Genomic DNA, 15,953 nt, shown 5'->3' on the forward strand with positions numbered 1-15,953 from the left:
GAGTGCACATGACTGGGTCATGTCCAGTGTCTCATCCACCAGCACTCTCCTGTCCATCTCAGCAGGGCTGCTCTCAATCTGTTCATGCCTCAGCCTGTGTTGCTATGAGGCATTGCCCCAGTCCAGGTGCAGGACCTTGCACTTTGTCTCATTAATCCTTATGAGATTCCCATGGGTCCAGTTCTCAAGCCTGTCCAGATCCCTCTGGATGGCTTCCTGTCTTTCAGATGTATCAAACACATTATTCACTTGGGGTCATCTACAAGTTTGTTGAAGCTACACTTGATCCCTTTGTCTTTGTCATTAATTACAATATTAAATGACACTGGTCCCAGTACAAGCTCCAGAGGGACACCACTTGTCTTTAGATGTTCACTGGAACACTGAGGCACTGACAATTACACACTGGATGCGACTGTCCAACCCATTCATTATGCACCTAACAGTCCACCTATCAAATCCCTCTCTCTCCAATTTAGAGAAAGAATGTTGTGGGGGACCATGTCAAAGGCTTTAGAGAAGGCCAGATAGAAAACATCTGTGACATCTTTATGAAGATTTCAAATCATTCACAAATTCAAATTTTACAGAACATTTTAATATTGCTAATAAGATCTCAAGCTACAGAAAAAGGAGTGGCATTCTTTCTCCTTTCGGTCTCTCTGTTCCCTCCCAGGTGTGTTCTCTTATGTTTTTCCCACTGTCCTTTGAACACAGAAGAAGAAAGTTTAAGGAGCTAAATCATTATAAAGATGGATTGTTCAAGGTCAATATTCCTTTACTACTTCTTCTGTTCCCTGGTTCAGATCACATGAGTTTAGATGCCAGAGCTAGTGTTAGGGAAGTGGCAGGGATATCCAAAATGTAACCGGTAAAAGTAGGTGAGCCTCTTTCATACAGCAGCGTCTAACCTTAGCTAAAGAATCACTTGACATATCCGTTTTTCTTCAGCTACAAAATCCTTCTAACCTAGACAGGATTCTCCACTTTCTTATATTTTCCTTTCTTTTGAGATGGGGACAAGTTTGGTTTCTTATTAAGACGCCACAAGTCTGAGGCAGCACAATGGGAAAACCAGAACCATTTAGTCACCCGCTAGGAGCAACAGCTGACTCCTGGTGTTACAAGAAATTGGGGTTTTGTAGACTTTACTTTGCTGTCAGCAAGTAAAAGTAACTAGTGTTTGCTGCTAGCATAGGAAGGTATAATTTTTTCTATTCCTGTCCTGTGAGAACTGAACCACTGTCAACTCACTGTCAGTCCGTGACCTCCTCCGAGTTCCCTTAGACCTCCACCTGCTGACCTTTCACAGTGTTTTGGTTTAAAATATTTTTCACAGGAAGAAATAAGGTGCCAGAAGCTCAAATACAGCAATTAGTAAGCAGGATAAGTGACTTGCATAGCAATATATGGGACTTTAGGATTTGTCAACTAGTTGGTCTAAACTTTGGACATGCAGTTTTAATATGACTACAAACTTATTTAAACTCAGTTTCCTACTACTTCATGGAAGCCTAGAACAGTTCTACTCCATAGCTATGTCATAATAAGTTCAGCTACTGCAACAATGGACATTGAAATGATAGCCTTGGAATGACAGTCATCTTGTCAAATGGAATGTTCAGACCTGGGTTGTTCTAAATGTGTCTCATCCCCTTCTATCTCTTTGAAATGACTCATTGCAAATCTGTTTGCCTGGCTGCATTATTCCAACCATTTTATTATTTCCCATTATCTGTATACATTGAAAATAAAACAATATGAAAAAAAGGACAAAAACCTCCAAAACACTAAACAGCCCCCTTCCCCAAAACAGAGATCTGTGCATCTCTAAATTAGAGATTGAAACTAGCACTAAATGTTCCTCTCTCATACCTACACTAAATATTTTTTGATGCATTAATTTTCCTAACTTTTATTTCATTAGATTTTCAGCTCTAACATCACAGTCTGTGAACAGAAACAATGCTCCCAGATTCTCTACATCAGTACTTTTGCTTACACTGCAGGGAAATACAGTGGGATACGGTCTGCCTGATTAAGTATGCTGTCCCTCTGACCAGATGTTAAATCCTTTCATCTTTCATGGCTTCACATCTGAAAACCAAAAACATCACTTACATTCTGAAACAGAATGTTGCTTCACCCAGTGTGTAAAACTCTTGATATGAACATACAGCCTTCTATACATCCTTTGATATAAACTTGTTGTTATTCACAGCCATGTGCAACCTATTTCCAGAGCCACAGTAAATAGAATTCCTAGTGTGGTACCAGTTTATAGGCACCTGATTTATTCCCTTATGACCCTTTGAAGCTACCAACCACCAAATAATTTTCCTTCTTTTAAGACATGCTACAGAATAAGACTTGCAGTGAAACCCTTCTCACATTTATGGGACCATAATGAAGCCTGCAGCAATTGAACTGCATCTAAGGACTAGAGTAGCTGGCACTAATTAACAGTACTAATATTGGGAACCCCTGTGTCTTTTTCAGAAGGATCACATCAAACAGAGGCATATGTTTGTTACAGACTTCATTACAACTAAAATATGCCAGACATTAAGTTAAACAGCTTAGTATTAGAGAGATTGTCTAAGGACAGATTACGCATTAAAAGTGCTAACATTAGTGTCACTGTTTATATCAACCTAATGCACAGAGTTCTTTTATGAAACCATGTAATTATGCTCCTTGTGCACTTTTAGGTGTCTGAAAAAAACCTTTTCTTAATTTCAAAGATTTTTGAGAATGGGATTTCTAAAGTGTTGTTTCTGTAGTTGGTTGGGAATTCTGGCTACACAGATCTAAGTCAGGAATTGCAATTAACTAGATAAAAGGTAAATCTGTCTGAGATTTTTTTTTTTTTTTTTTTTTATGTAGCCATAAAAGAGATTTTTCAAATTACATTGAGAAGTATAATTTTTTTTTAATTATTTTCATTGTTATTTGTTAAATTAAAGCCCATCTGGGATTCTTCTTTAGTCTAATCTATTGAATGCAGAATATTTTCAGTTCTTTATTAAATAAAGACAGCTTTCTGAATGCCTGACACCTTAGTTGCTAATATTATGCAGCTGAGTGTAAAGTTGAGGACTTTTTTTTATAATTGTGCTAACACCTGCATGCATCTATTTTGAAACTAAAACCCAAAGACAGGATTGTTTCAGTTGGTTTGGTTTGCTTTGTTTGATTTTCCCTACCAGATTTCTGCATAACTTCTAAGAATCTCTAAAATATCTAAAAATACAACAGATCATATTTGGGTTCATGATAAAACACATACTTTTCAATATAATATAAATTAACTAATCATCACCCAGAGAGAATACACATAAAGATGCTTTGACATAATTTTCAGTCTTCAAAAGTGATATAGTGCTCATCAAATCTCTCACAAAATCAATCTCTCACAAAACAAAGGTCTAGATTACAAAACCTTCATTCATCTTGTACACCTCTTTTTGTGAATTATCTCACTCCACCCTAATCCTCAATTTTATTAGGGTTACTATGAAGTTAAAGCTTTATCTCATGTAAATCTGAATGATTAGAACCACATCCATTAAAAATTATTTAGCTGCAGAATTCCAGCAGCCTAAGAGTAGAAAACACAGGAAAAGAACACTACCCACCCCCAAGAAGTCCATTATTCAACTTAATAGATATGATACAATATCTGTCCATAATGGATATTGTTAAATAAGAACATTTTAAAAAAGAAAATTTCTCACTTAAAATGTACCTATATATAGATATTTACATATACACATATGAGACACATATGTTTTTATGCATTACATAATTATGATGGGTTTTTCAATTAAATCAATGATAATTGACTACAAGTTTTTAGCAACATAGAAGATGAATTTTAGGAATGGCAGTTACATGTGTGGTTTTCTTTGTTCAATTAATACCTCAGCTTGAATTCTATTATAAAACAGCATTTTTCCTTCTTGTCAGTCATATAGACATTTTGGAAATTTTCTCTACCATACACAGCCTTCAGAGATCTGGAAAAATGAAGGGAAGGAAAGCCTTACCCTGGGCTCTCTTGTATTACTTCTGCTTATTTGAAAAGTGCCTGGTATTATTCCTTCTGTTACTCATCTTTTAGTAAGCACGAGAACAAATAGGTTAGAGCATTTCTCGTGCATTTTTCTCAATATCTTGCAAAATGTACATACATCTGCAAGTTTCCCCAGTGACAGCAATCCGGATGCTCACATTTACTTAATATTGTGTTATCTTGCCAGATGCCTCAGAACACTTTCCAGAATAGCTTTTTCCTACAACTTCACAGATGTGTGACACTGTAAGATTAAGATCAAGCAGGATTAAGATTTGTACAAGCATCAGTTTTATTCCTTATAAAAGTTGTTTGTATCTTCATAATCAAAATGCATTGCTCACACCTAATTGGAGATTAAAAACAAGCCCCTCCCCAAAAGCCAAACAATACAATGTCACTTAATGTCCCCTGAAGTATGTACATGTGTGAATGTCTTGCATTTAACTGCCAATAAACCCCAAATTTCCATTAAAGCTTCCTGCCAGAAAGCCAGCTCCATAACAGTTAGTTCATTCTACTCCAAGACAAATGATAAATAGCCTGTGATAAATAAGGCTATGTACACAGTATAAAAAAATGAAAGCTTTATTTCCTCATAAAGTCAAAATATGTGACAGTCGTGAAAAAAATTACCGCACACCCAAAGGGTAGCCACCTCTTTAGTTCATAGAGGTGGTTTAAGAGAGAGGAAGGTTAAAAATTAATCTTGTATTTCATGGTCCAGAAGACTGATATTTACTGACTTCATGACTACAATTTGAAAAGACACCTTGGCTATCAGGAAGGTGTGTCTACCTGAGGAAAATAAACAAACTGTTTAAATGAATATGCCAAATTAATTTTCACTGAGTCGTAATGAGCACAGTGTCTAAGCATTTTCAAATTGACTCAGGCATTTTTAAGAGTATTGCCCAAGCAAGTAATTTGTAGTCAACATCTTTACATTTTTTCATCCAGAAACATGCCCATCTGTGAGATATGTGCAAATGAGATCATCCCCATTATCATTTACTCTGAGCAGAGTCTTGCACTAAATAGCCAATGAACTTCCAGTTGATTTGCAGACATAGTGAAAATTCAACAGTCTTTAGCAGAACACTTTTGCCTTTGAATCATTTGACACATTATACTTAAGGCATTTGAACACTTTTGAAGATAAATGAAATGCCTAGAAACAATAATAGAAAAGCCTCTTGATCTACCCTACTTAATATTCTAGACATGTACCTACACCAATACACCCACACATATATTTATACTTACATCTGTATTTACTTATGTATAGACATGCATGCTCTAGAAATGTTCTGCTTTTGTGTGAAAATGGTACTCTAATTAATGTAACTTTAAAAAGGCAAATAATTGAGATAATCTTGGAATTTTATTAGTACACTTTGGTTTAGACTCCATTTATCCTCAAAATTTTAGTTCTTTATTGTTATTTTGCCAGATGACATCCAGAGTAACTAAACATGACAGAAGGAAGATATTTTCATGAGTCACGTATTATAAACTCACTAGTTAAATTTGGGGCTAGTTATAAATTTGGGGCTGCCATAATTACTTCATTGACTACATTTTTATGGTAATTGCTGTTTTCCACAGCTGTATTAATGTTTAAATAAACAAACTTTATCACTACCAAAAAGGAGTTCCAACAGATGATGAAAATGATCCCAAGTAACATAAAGATGAGGCCAACCTGTCATTGTAAATATTATGCATTTTCTCATGTTCATAGTAGAGATTCACATGTGGCTTTAAAATGCAACTGTTTGCAGAAATGACAAAAAAAAAAAAAGAATCTCTGTAAACGTTTCCATTAATTTTTATTATAGACTAATTTTGAAGATGCAGATGAGAGTGGGATTCTAGTTCTCCTTCATAGACAGAAATTCAAAGACTCATAAAGGATACATAAACTGAGCTCAAAAAAAGGAGCAAATGAAAAATAAGTGCAGAAAGTTGTTCCTTCTCAATATAAATCATAACTTTTGGTGTTGCATTTCGAAATACACAACAGTACAGGCATGTACATCAGAACTAAAACTTTAAAAAACCAAAACTTTGAAAACTGTTTATTTTAAGCTTGCTTTTTTTCTTTTAAGTGAGAACTTTAGAAATTGTTTGGAGGACCATGACTGCTTTTAAGAAAAGGGCAAAACAGAAACTATTTTAGAACTGTACTAAATGAAGGAGGCTAAGAGTAGCAAATAAATAATATTTTTATGATTAAGTCATTATTCTATAAATTAACATAAGTATAAATAAAACCAAATACTTCTTTGAAACTGTTGTCTAGGAGCAGAGATTTTTAACCAAGAGATAAGCATGCTGCAGCCTTTATGAACTACTCTTTCTCCTATCAGGGTCAACAGGGTAAACTCTTCCTGTGTTTAATCATAAGAGCAGCTGAACGATGTTTCTCTCTTTTGGAGTATTCCAGAAATTAAGATGGGGCATAGGGTGAAAATTGCTGCTCTCATCTTTAAAAAGGAAACAAGTGGTCGAGTTGTTGTGATTGACCTGTCATGGAGGGCAGCTGCCAGTTCATACAAATGGCTTATTTCCACATCCTCTGTGGGCAGATTAGGAGGAACCACGGTAATTTATGGCCATATTGCAGCATTACTTGTGGCTCCTTCAACATGTCATATTAGCAATTATTTCTAGTTGAATCAACTCTCTGTACATACAACAGCTTCAGACCCAGAAACATACGACTGGTGAATTTCACCATTATTTTGAATTGAAATTTTGAGGATAATTCTGTGATTAAGTATTTTAATTGGAATTTAGTGAATTTTTAAATGTAGACATTTGTTCTGCCTTATAAAAAAGTGTTTTCTAGTTGTAAAAATGTACAGCATATTGAACAAAATCAAGACTTTAAAGCTGCAGTTCATTTATTAAGGATGGCAGATCATTTTATATCTCTTTAGTTATTAGAAAATAAAATGTGAAAGCTAATCTACACTAACACCTGAAAGAGTCTGACTGCTCTTTCCTATTTTTCATCTCTGCCATTTGACTGCACCAGTACTACTGTTTCAGAAGTGACTTTATGGTGAGAAGGGGAAAAAGGAGCTTCACTGAAAAGAATAAACTTGCACAGTTATTCACTCACCAGTCCTTCAAATTATTCCTCATTCTTTTTGCTGTTTCCCACTTGTTATTGCATCCATAATGCTTTTGAAATTCTCATGCAGGGCATCTGATGCACTTCAGTTACAATTACTACCAAAGGAAAACTAAAGTTACTGTATCAAGGTACTGAACAGCTGGAGGGTGAGGGCTGCAGGCTTTGTTCAGCTTTAGCCATTCTTTCCTAGTTCAGTTTCTGACATTATGTTACAACAGTGTGTGTATTGTATTCACTGGCAAATGCAGGCAGGTTATAGACAAAACAGTTTAGTCGCATTACATCTCTCAGTGTGGTGAGACAATCATTAGGGTTTCTTCTTGTTGTGGTTTTGAACCAGTAATTAACAAAAAGGGGAAAAAATAATTATTTATTTCTTGCTGTGAGATATGGATTAAAACAAGAGCAAACCAGGCATAACACTTAAAAGGAATAAAGAAAGTTTATTGACAAACTACAAGAATAAGAACACCAGAATAAACTTTTAGAAAAAACCTTTTCATTTCTCACTGCTCACCATTCTTTTGTTCACATGACAACAGAGACAAGAACTTTAGAATTTTTGATGGTTTAAACAATTCTTAATTCCTTCTATAGTCTTTTATCAGTCTCTGTAGAGAAACAGAAGTTCCTTTCTGTTAATTTATGGAGTTTCTCACAAGAAAACTATTTTTGTTATAGTTTCCTGTTTCTCTGATATCAGCTGCTCAGAGCTGCTGTTATCAGAGCCCACCCCTCCTATTCCACATCATTCTGAAATGTGTTATAGGTCATTAGTTTGGGGATAGCATTTTAATGATAAGTTATTCAAAGGCAAAAAGTATTCTTCATCTGTTTTTGTGAGCTTCACTAGAAAACAGTTTTCTCATTGCCTCTCAAGGCTTCAAATCTCCCAGCACTTCACTATACCATAATTACCCTGCTTTTTCTCAAATTTACACTTTGAACTCTCTATTCCTCCCCATACTCTATCATGAATTAAAGGAGTTCTTTTCAGGACTTCATTGTCCATCCCCATAGTTTTAACAGAAAGATATTTCAGCTTAATTAAAGCATCTTCTTAATTCTCTACCTTTCTTGAAGTTTGTTTTCTTTCTTGCCACTAGTAGTTTATAAAGTCTCTTTTCATGTTGATCACTCTCCTTTTCTCTCTCTGGATAAGAAGATTAATCCGCAAGTTTCATCTGGATAAGAAAGAGTTAAAATCTTGCCCAAGCTTTTGTAGATGGTTCGGTGATCTCTGCTGAACAGGAGCTGGAGCTGTCTGCGATGAAAAGTTCCTCATAGCTGCTCTGGAGAGCATGGTCACCGTCTCTGCTTGCTGCAGGCTTAGAGCTCTTCTCCTTCTTTACTCGACAGTTTTCTGGTAAATTCCATCACGGCAAAACCTGCAGCTAAGCCAGGAACCGGCCCGGCCCGGCTTGGCTCGGAGCAAGCTCCCGCAGGCCCCATCTCCCGGCCGGGAGACGGGAGACGCGGCAGGCCCAGCCCGACCCCTGCCTGGCCACATGGCCGGGCAGAGCGAGAGGCCGAAGCTCTGCTACCTTTCACAGCCAGAAAACAAAGAGAACCACAGAGTTCTGGTTTTTTACTTTAAGGTGGGGTTCACAAGTTGATTCCACTTTTCAATGGCTAAAACTGCTGTCAATTCTCAGCAATGACCGATAATTGGTCAGGAGAAAAAACTCCCGGCAGTCCCCAGCAACTTTAACTTTCTTAAAGGTAAAGTAACCCCATGACACTTCTCTAATGCAAGTTCTCATAACACAATCTAAAATGGGGTTTCTTTTTTCATAGGAAAGGATGCAGTAAACAAAACCCCAAATCACCCAAATGCAACACACACAAGAAATTATGAGCATTGTTTCCTCATTTTGTTTACAAAATATAAGAAACAAAGTATTGTTTCTGAAGTAAAGTTGTGCAAAAATAGCATCTCATATTTGTGAAATGAGTGTCTTGGTCCATCTGTTTTTACTGATATGGAGAAGAAAATGTAGCTCTGGGGAAAGTAAGGCTACAGTAGGCAGAAGAGCTAAGTTTTCTTAAGTTTCTCACAAATTACTTTTAGTCACATTAGCAGGGATTGCAGTGACCCTTTACCTATACCACAGTGGTGCAAAGTTTGTGATTCCTGGGTTGAAGGTCAGTGGATATCAAAACCAAGGGCATAGTAACTATGTACAGTAGCTGGTACGTCAGCTGATTTCTCAATCAAAAATTCTGTGAGACAAGATATACAAAAATAAGACACTAGGTTTTCAAGTGAAATTAAGCTTCACCTCATAACCGTGCAATAGATTATTACAATTGTTTAACTTGGTAAAACATCATTCATGAATTATTTCTTTTGTCTTTTTTGAAATTTCTTCTCAATATATATGGTTGAACTACATTTTAAAGTCCTTTTCACTTTTTCATTTTAATGCTATTGCATTAGACTTTTGAGTCTAGTTCCTCATGTTGCTTGCTTGTTCTAAGTTGGCTTTATTTTTTATTTTTTTTTCCTTGGTCATAGCCATTTACTCCTCTTCTGCCTTGGATCATGTATCTATCTGTTGAAACTTACTCATTTTCTGCTTTTATTTGTCTTTTTCTTTTGTTCTACAAAATCTTTCATGCTATCAGCCTTCTGGCCCTTTCTAATAAAAGGAAGATCAGTCTAGTGAAAGCCCCACTAAATTGTGGTCATGTACAAAAGAGCACGGTTCACTTTGCAGTTCACTATTATTTCAGCTTCCTGGGAAGATTTGTCTTCCAATCAAAATATAAGAGTTGTATCTCAACCTTATTTAGTCCTGTCCTTTACATACAAAGTAGTCAGAAGTGATGTCATCCAGCTGATGTGGTAATGAGATTCTTGGTGGTGAGCCCAATTCCTCCCTAACGTTTTAGGCTTGGGTAGTGCCACATAGCTCCTAAGTCACCATTCTTCCAGTTCATTGCTCAAGCACAGACTACTATCCAGAGACAACAACCTGCTCTCAAAAACAAAAGTGTCTCTTAAACCCCTCAAAATTTCTGTAGCTCACTTAAAATTTCACTCATGTTTTCAGCAGAGGCATCTCCAGGCTACATCCACATAATCTTTGGAATTATGCTGTCTGACCGAACTACGTGTCCATTCATTTTCTTTAGGCTTCCAGACATACAAAATTTCCAGTTTTGCTTCCAGAGGTTTTCCAGAGCTTACCCAAATCTTTCTCGCTTGCAAAAGTAACACTCTTCTAAAATCTTCCCTCTGTAAATAAACTTGACGAACAGCAGATTGGCATTGTGCTTGAAAACAGGAAGCAAGCATAAGAGCTTCTCCTTTGCAGAGATAAAGTCCTTCTTGCCTCTCCACTTACCCCAGCTGGTCTTCTATTTCTGAAAATGAAACAGACTTTCTGCACATACACAGACAAAACTCCTCTGTAAAAGTCATAACTTTTCAATAATTGCCAATTTTGACAGAAGTAATTTGAAAAAAAAAAAAAAATACAAATGAAACTGTCTCATAATGTAAATAACATCCTGTTTCAGCATTTCCAAACTACTTTTCAAATACTTTATGCTGGCCAGCCAAAGCCTAAGCCTTCTTTTTTTTTTTTTTCTTGAAATCAGAAGTTTGAATTGTTCTAAAATACTAGTTTTATAAAAATGTCAGAATCAAAATGCATTTTGAAGTTACAGATTTCCCTTTCAAAAAAAAAAAAAAAAAGACATGGTTCTGAATGATATTTAAATCACTGTCATTTTCTTATCCAACATTCATGTTAGAATCTTGAAGCACACATTGCTAACAACATAATCTGCTCATTTTCTTCTCCCAAGATGGAGAACACTGTTTAGAATGAAGGTTACAGAACAAGTTCTCAGTAAAACTAAAATCTTCCAGTAGATGCAGATATATCCTCCTGACTGGCAGAAGCTGTTGTAATTCATGTCAGCCAAAAGAGCCAAGTAGAAGCAAGCATTGCATGCTGAACAGCATGACTTCACATTAAAAGGTAGTAAAATATGTGCCTGTCTCATCTAGTGGAAGACCTCTTTTGCACTGCAAAAATCCTCTTGAAGCTATTTACTTCAGTTTTGCAGTGGACTCTGGTATCATGCTGGGAGACCTAATTATACCAGAGGGACTCTTTCAAAGACTAAATAGCACAAATGAACAGAAAGCATTTTAAACACAACTCATAAAAGCATTCTAATTTCAAATGTTGTGGGATTTTTTTCAAATTTATGTCGCGCTCTCCATGAGTTTTAGTAATCTGTGTTAGTGACACTTAATTCTGGCACTTCCTAGATATGAAGTGATGCTCTCTCTAATAGTTTTCCTTTTTTGAGTTCTACATTTTTACATGAATTTTTATGCACATACAAACACACACAGCAGCACTACTTAACACAGATTAAGTATAGATTTGTCTTCTCTCAGGTTCCTTTAAAAATTTAACTTCTGCATTTTGCTGACCATATATTAGGACCCCAGACATCATACAATAGATATGCTATCGGAGTGCTTAAGTTTCCATACTCAGGAAAAAGAAAAAGAAAAACAAAACAAAAAAACAAAACAAAAAAAATAATGGAAAGGAATAAAGGAAAAAAGAAAAAAGGAAAAAAGGAAATAAAGAAAAAATATAAAAGGAAAAGACATACCTCTTGACAACTCCGATTTTGTTATCATCCTGAAATGGATTAGACTTGCTGGGTTGGATTGGGTTGAAGCGGACTTGGATTTGCAGGAGAGTGATGTTATCACTACTTAGACTGCTATTGTAGTTATTCTCACATTTTATGTGTCATCCTTCACACCAATTTGCTCTGTGGCATGTTTGATCATGGCTGGCTGCCAGAATCCCACCCAACTGTTCTCTCGCTCCCCCTCCTCAACAAAACTGGGAGAGAAAAGAAAATGGAAAGGCTCATGCTTTTGATGATGAGTGATTTTGATGATTGAGTGATTACTTATGAATTACCATAAGGGTGAAAACAGACTTCACATGAAAAAATAATTTAATTTATTGTACATTAAAAACAGAGTCGAATGGTGATAAACAAAGGTAAACACTGTCTTCCACCAACCCCAGTTCTTCCCAGACTGTACTTCCTTCCTTCCTTCACTACTGCTGTATTCATCCAGACAGCCCATTTGTACTTTAAATCAAGCTGATTTCCTCTGACAACTGTAGTAAGAGGCTGCTTGTGAGGTAATCTAGACTATAAATAAACAAATAAATAAACAGATCATACTGTGGCTACCATTCAAGTGGGGCAAAGATAAATAATCACTACGTTGCTGTGATTAAAATATTTTGCCTCTTTACCAATTACTCCATAATTAATATTGAGTTCCTTTATTTCATTGCCTTTATTTCACTGCCTTTATTTCACTGCCATTTCTGACCCAAAAGGTAAGAGGTTTCTTATCTCATGAAAGAAAGTTGCACAAGTACTGTCTATCATTTCTGAGCATCCTTCTTTATGACACAGCAGACTGCTGACAAAGAAAGTGAACTGCTTGCTGACATTGAATTTTTGAGGCTATACTGTGGTTAATAGTTTTTCACAGTTGTACTATTAGTTTAACAAAAAGAAGATTTGTAATACTATCTTTTCACCACATGAAAAGTTTCTGTAGGGTTATATCTTCTGTACTCTGCTCAGCAACTATAATTATATGGCACTTGAGCCTCAGGAAACAAAGAACAGACATTCCAATGAGACAAACACAGAAGTCTCCCAAATACTGCCTTAAGCGCTGTAATAACTGTCTTAAAAAAAAAAAAAAAAAAAAAAGACAAACTCAAAACAAATTCAGCATTTTTCTTTTCAGCAAAAGAGAACACTAGGAAAAGAAAGGAAGAACATTAATTTGCATTAAGTTGCTATAACACTACTCAAACTTTTGTGTCAGCCCCATGACAATGTCTAGATTAGGAAGCCACAGTAAAAACCTTTTCTTATTAAAGTATTTTGGGCTGGGTTTTTTGGGATGGGCTAAATTGCTCTCGATTCTTAACTTCTAGATGCTACAATGTCACACAGTATATGATTCTACTGATTATGGTTTTTATAGGCTAGCAAGGTATATTGACTCTTCTTTCCCCATTTGTCTTGAGGAGGCAGGGGATTTAACTTGCTTTTCTGAAAGCAGATGGGACTGCTTGACTAATAGACTAATGGAACTTTACCATTGTCAAAGAACTGTCTTAATTTTTTTTATCCAGATGAGCAATTCTGCTGGGTATTGTTAGTGATTAAAATGTCCTTAAATATTTGCTTCTTTGGGATCATCTTTACAGCTCAGATGACCTCTAGCTGTTTAATCAGGCAAAAAATAATCCATATACCTGATGGCAAAAATCTTCTTAAGAGTTTGATGATTTGTGACAAAGCATTTTCACAAATTTTTGCTGATGGTTTGATGCAGAGAAAGATGTATTTTCCCTCTCTTGACATGCTCTTTGGATAACGTGAAATATTGGGAATTGTGTAGGTAAAACAATTATTTGCAAAGCTGTAATATGTACTATGAAAAAAATAGTTGCAACTAACATATCTCACAAATCTGTTTTGATTACTCTGTATTTTTACTTTTCCCAACCCTGGAATATGCTAAAAAGCAGCAATAGAAGTGACTCACTTCAACGCCATTAGTCACAGGTAAATGAGTGTCTTCTAAACTTATAGTCAAGACAGACACTTGCCAGCAAGTTATCTGGGGGAACTTCAACCTAGAGAGAGTGAGGTATAAAAAAGATAAACAGGGAACGATATCAATTAAGTGGACAGTGCTTACCAGAAAGTTTTCTTTCAAAGAAGGTGAGATACAAAAAAAACCCCAAAACAACTTGGACAAAAATAGGGTAAAGAACTTCTTTTCAGTCAGCTTTCTTCCCCTGGTAAGAAGTCAAGCATCTTTACACCTCTAGCTATTGGACTGCCTGAATCATTTGTCAGCTCTAGATTGTGCGAGCAAAATGCATCCTGACATCTTGAAAAGTGCTAAGAAAAAAAACAAGCTTGTGAAGGACACCTTTGTGCTTTTATATCTTATAAGAAAGGCTTTATGGACGTTTTCATTCACTTCTAACCCATAAACTGCACCAAAAGTATTGGCTCACAGTACTCATAATCCTGTATAAGTTATATTGTCTTCTTTATGATCACAGGACAAGGATAAAATATTGTCACGCAAAATAAGTAAATCCTGAAAAAAATATCAGTAGCATATTTGCCAAATGGGTAAATAACTTTGATCAAGAGAAAAAAAACAAACAAAAACCCCACAAATAGAATTTCTTATTGCAGAAACAATCTATTTTTAAACTGAGCCTCAAAAATCAGTTTAGGATGAGACAAAGTGTTTTATTGAGCCAGAATTCAGACACTTGGAATTTGTCATCTAAGCAGAAAATGAGTATGGGGAAGTTCGCTTTAAGTTTATTTATTAATTAAGCCAAACTTTTCAGTGAACAGCTTCAGCTGAGCTCGTGTTATTGCCAGGGAACAATCTTCAAAGTTGTTTGATCACCAAAAAACCTTATGCTGTGTTGAGTTTCAAAGATGTGTCAGTTCCTGTTAATCTTGTTAAACTAATACATGAATCTTAAGTGATAATGATTTTAGGTCCAGTCACTGGGAAGATGGGATTTTATTTTACTGTCTCTTGGATAGATCCAGGTCTCTGGATTGGTCCAGTGGATGTTGCTTGATTTCTTACTGAATTCAATACTGCAACAACTGTATGTGGTCTACAAGCAGATGTCTTCCTAAAACCTGCTAATTCTTTTCTTGGTACCCATTTAGGTACATCTGTTATTCAGGTGACAGCCACAGATGCTGATGATGCCAACTATGGGAACAGTGCCAAAGTGGTGTACAGCATCCTCCAGGGACAGCCATATTTCTCAGTGGATCCAGAAACAGGTTAGCAGTCCATTCAGTCTCACTTTTTGCAGTAACAGAGACAGGATGCAGGGGTCAAGACACATTTCATTTCCATTTCAATGCTGGAACAGACATGACTTGACACAAAGCTGATACTCTTTCATTGAATGAAAAGCAGAATCAAAATAAAAGTATGCTTTTTCTGTTAAAATAATATTATTGTAGAAAAATTGTTTTACTTGGTATAACTAAGATTTCCAAAAGATGATTGTTAACTGTAAAGATAAAAAGTAAAAAAAAAGAAAGGTGGAAAATACTGTAAAGGGTCCAAAGAATCATCAAAATTAGTCACAAGCCTATTTCATACCAGTTTCTGGGAATTTCATCTATTTGCCTTTAAAAAACATAAATGAGAGTTGGACATTTTCATACTATAAGGTAAAAATATCTCACAGGTCAAAAAGTTTGGAATAGATTCCTGACGACTGAAAATTTTTAACTTTTTTTTTTAAAGCTTCATTATGTTTCCAAGAGTTATGAGAACTGAAGCAAGTATCATGAATGCTTTCCAGTGGAAAATAATGAATTGAAGCCTTTTTCACAGTTATGCAAGAAACTGGATAACAAACACAATTAAAAAAAAAAAAAAAAAGAAGAAAGGGTAACTTTTGAATATATATAACCCAAAATTAGGGTTCAGAAAAGAAAGACACAACCAGAAACTCCCCTCTTCCAGATATCTGATCCTAAGACACTCAAGACTCATTAGGCATTGCATTACCTTTTCTTGCATGCTATCAAAATTATTCTGGTTTGCTAATTGAGAATTTAAGTCCAACTCTGCCCAGAATCCCT

At 35.7% G+C, this 15,953-nt stretch overlaps 1 protein-coding gene across 2 annotated transcripts in view; it reads left to right on the forward strand.

Moving 5' to 3' along the window:
- LOC131575807 (cadherin-9) overlaps positions 1-15,953 on the forward strand; it is a 70,359-nt gene that overhangs the window by 30,649 nt on the left and 23,757 nt on the right. Inside the window, exon 3 of one of the 2 annotated variants that reach the window (XM_058831778.1) lies at positions 15,018-15,137. The exons of the other annotated variant lie outside the window; for it this stretch is intronic. Within the exon in view, the coding sequence (XP_058687761.1) occupies positions 15,018-15,137 (120 nt within the window). The remainder of the gene's footprint in view (positions 1-15,017; positions 15,138-15,953) is intronic. 2 annotated transcript variants of the gene reach the window in all.

This window comes from Poecile atricapillus, chromosome 2 (genome assembly GCF_030490865.1).
Source record: "Poecile atricapillus isolate bPoeAtr1 chromosome 2, bPoeAtr1.hap1, whole genome shotgun sequence".
In the NCBI taxonomy this organism is placed as follows: Eukaryota; Metazoa; Chordata; class Aves; order Passeriformes; family Paridae; genus Poecile; species Poecile atricapillus.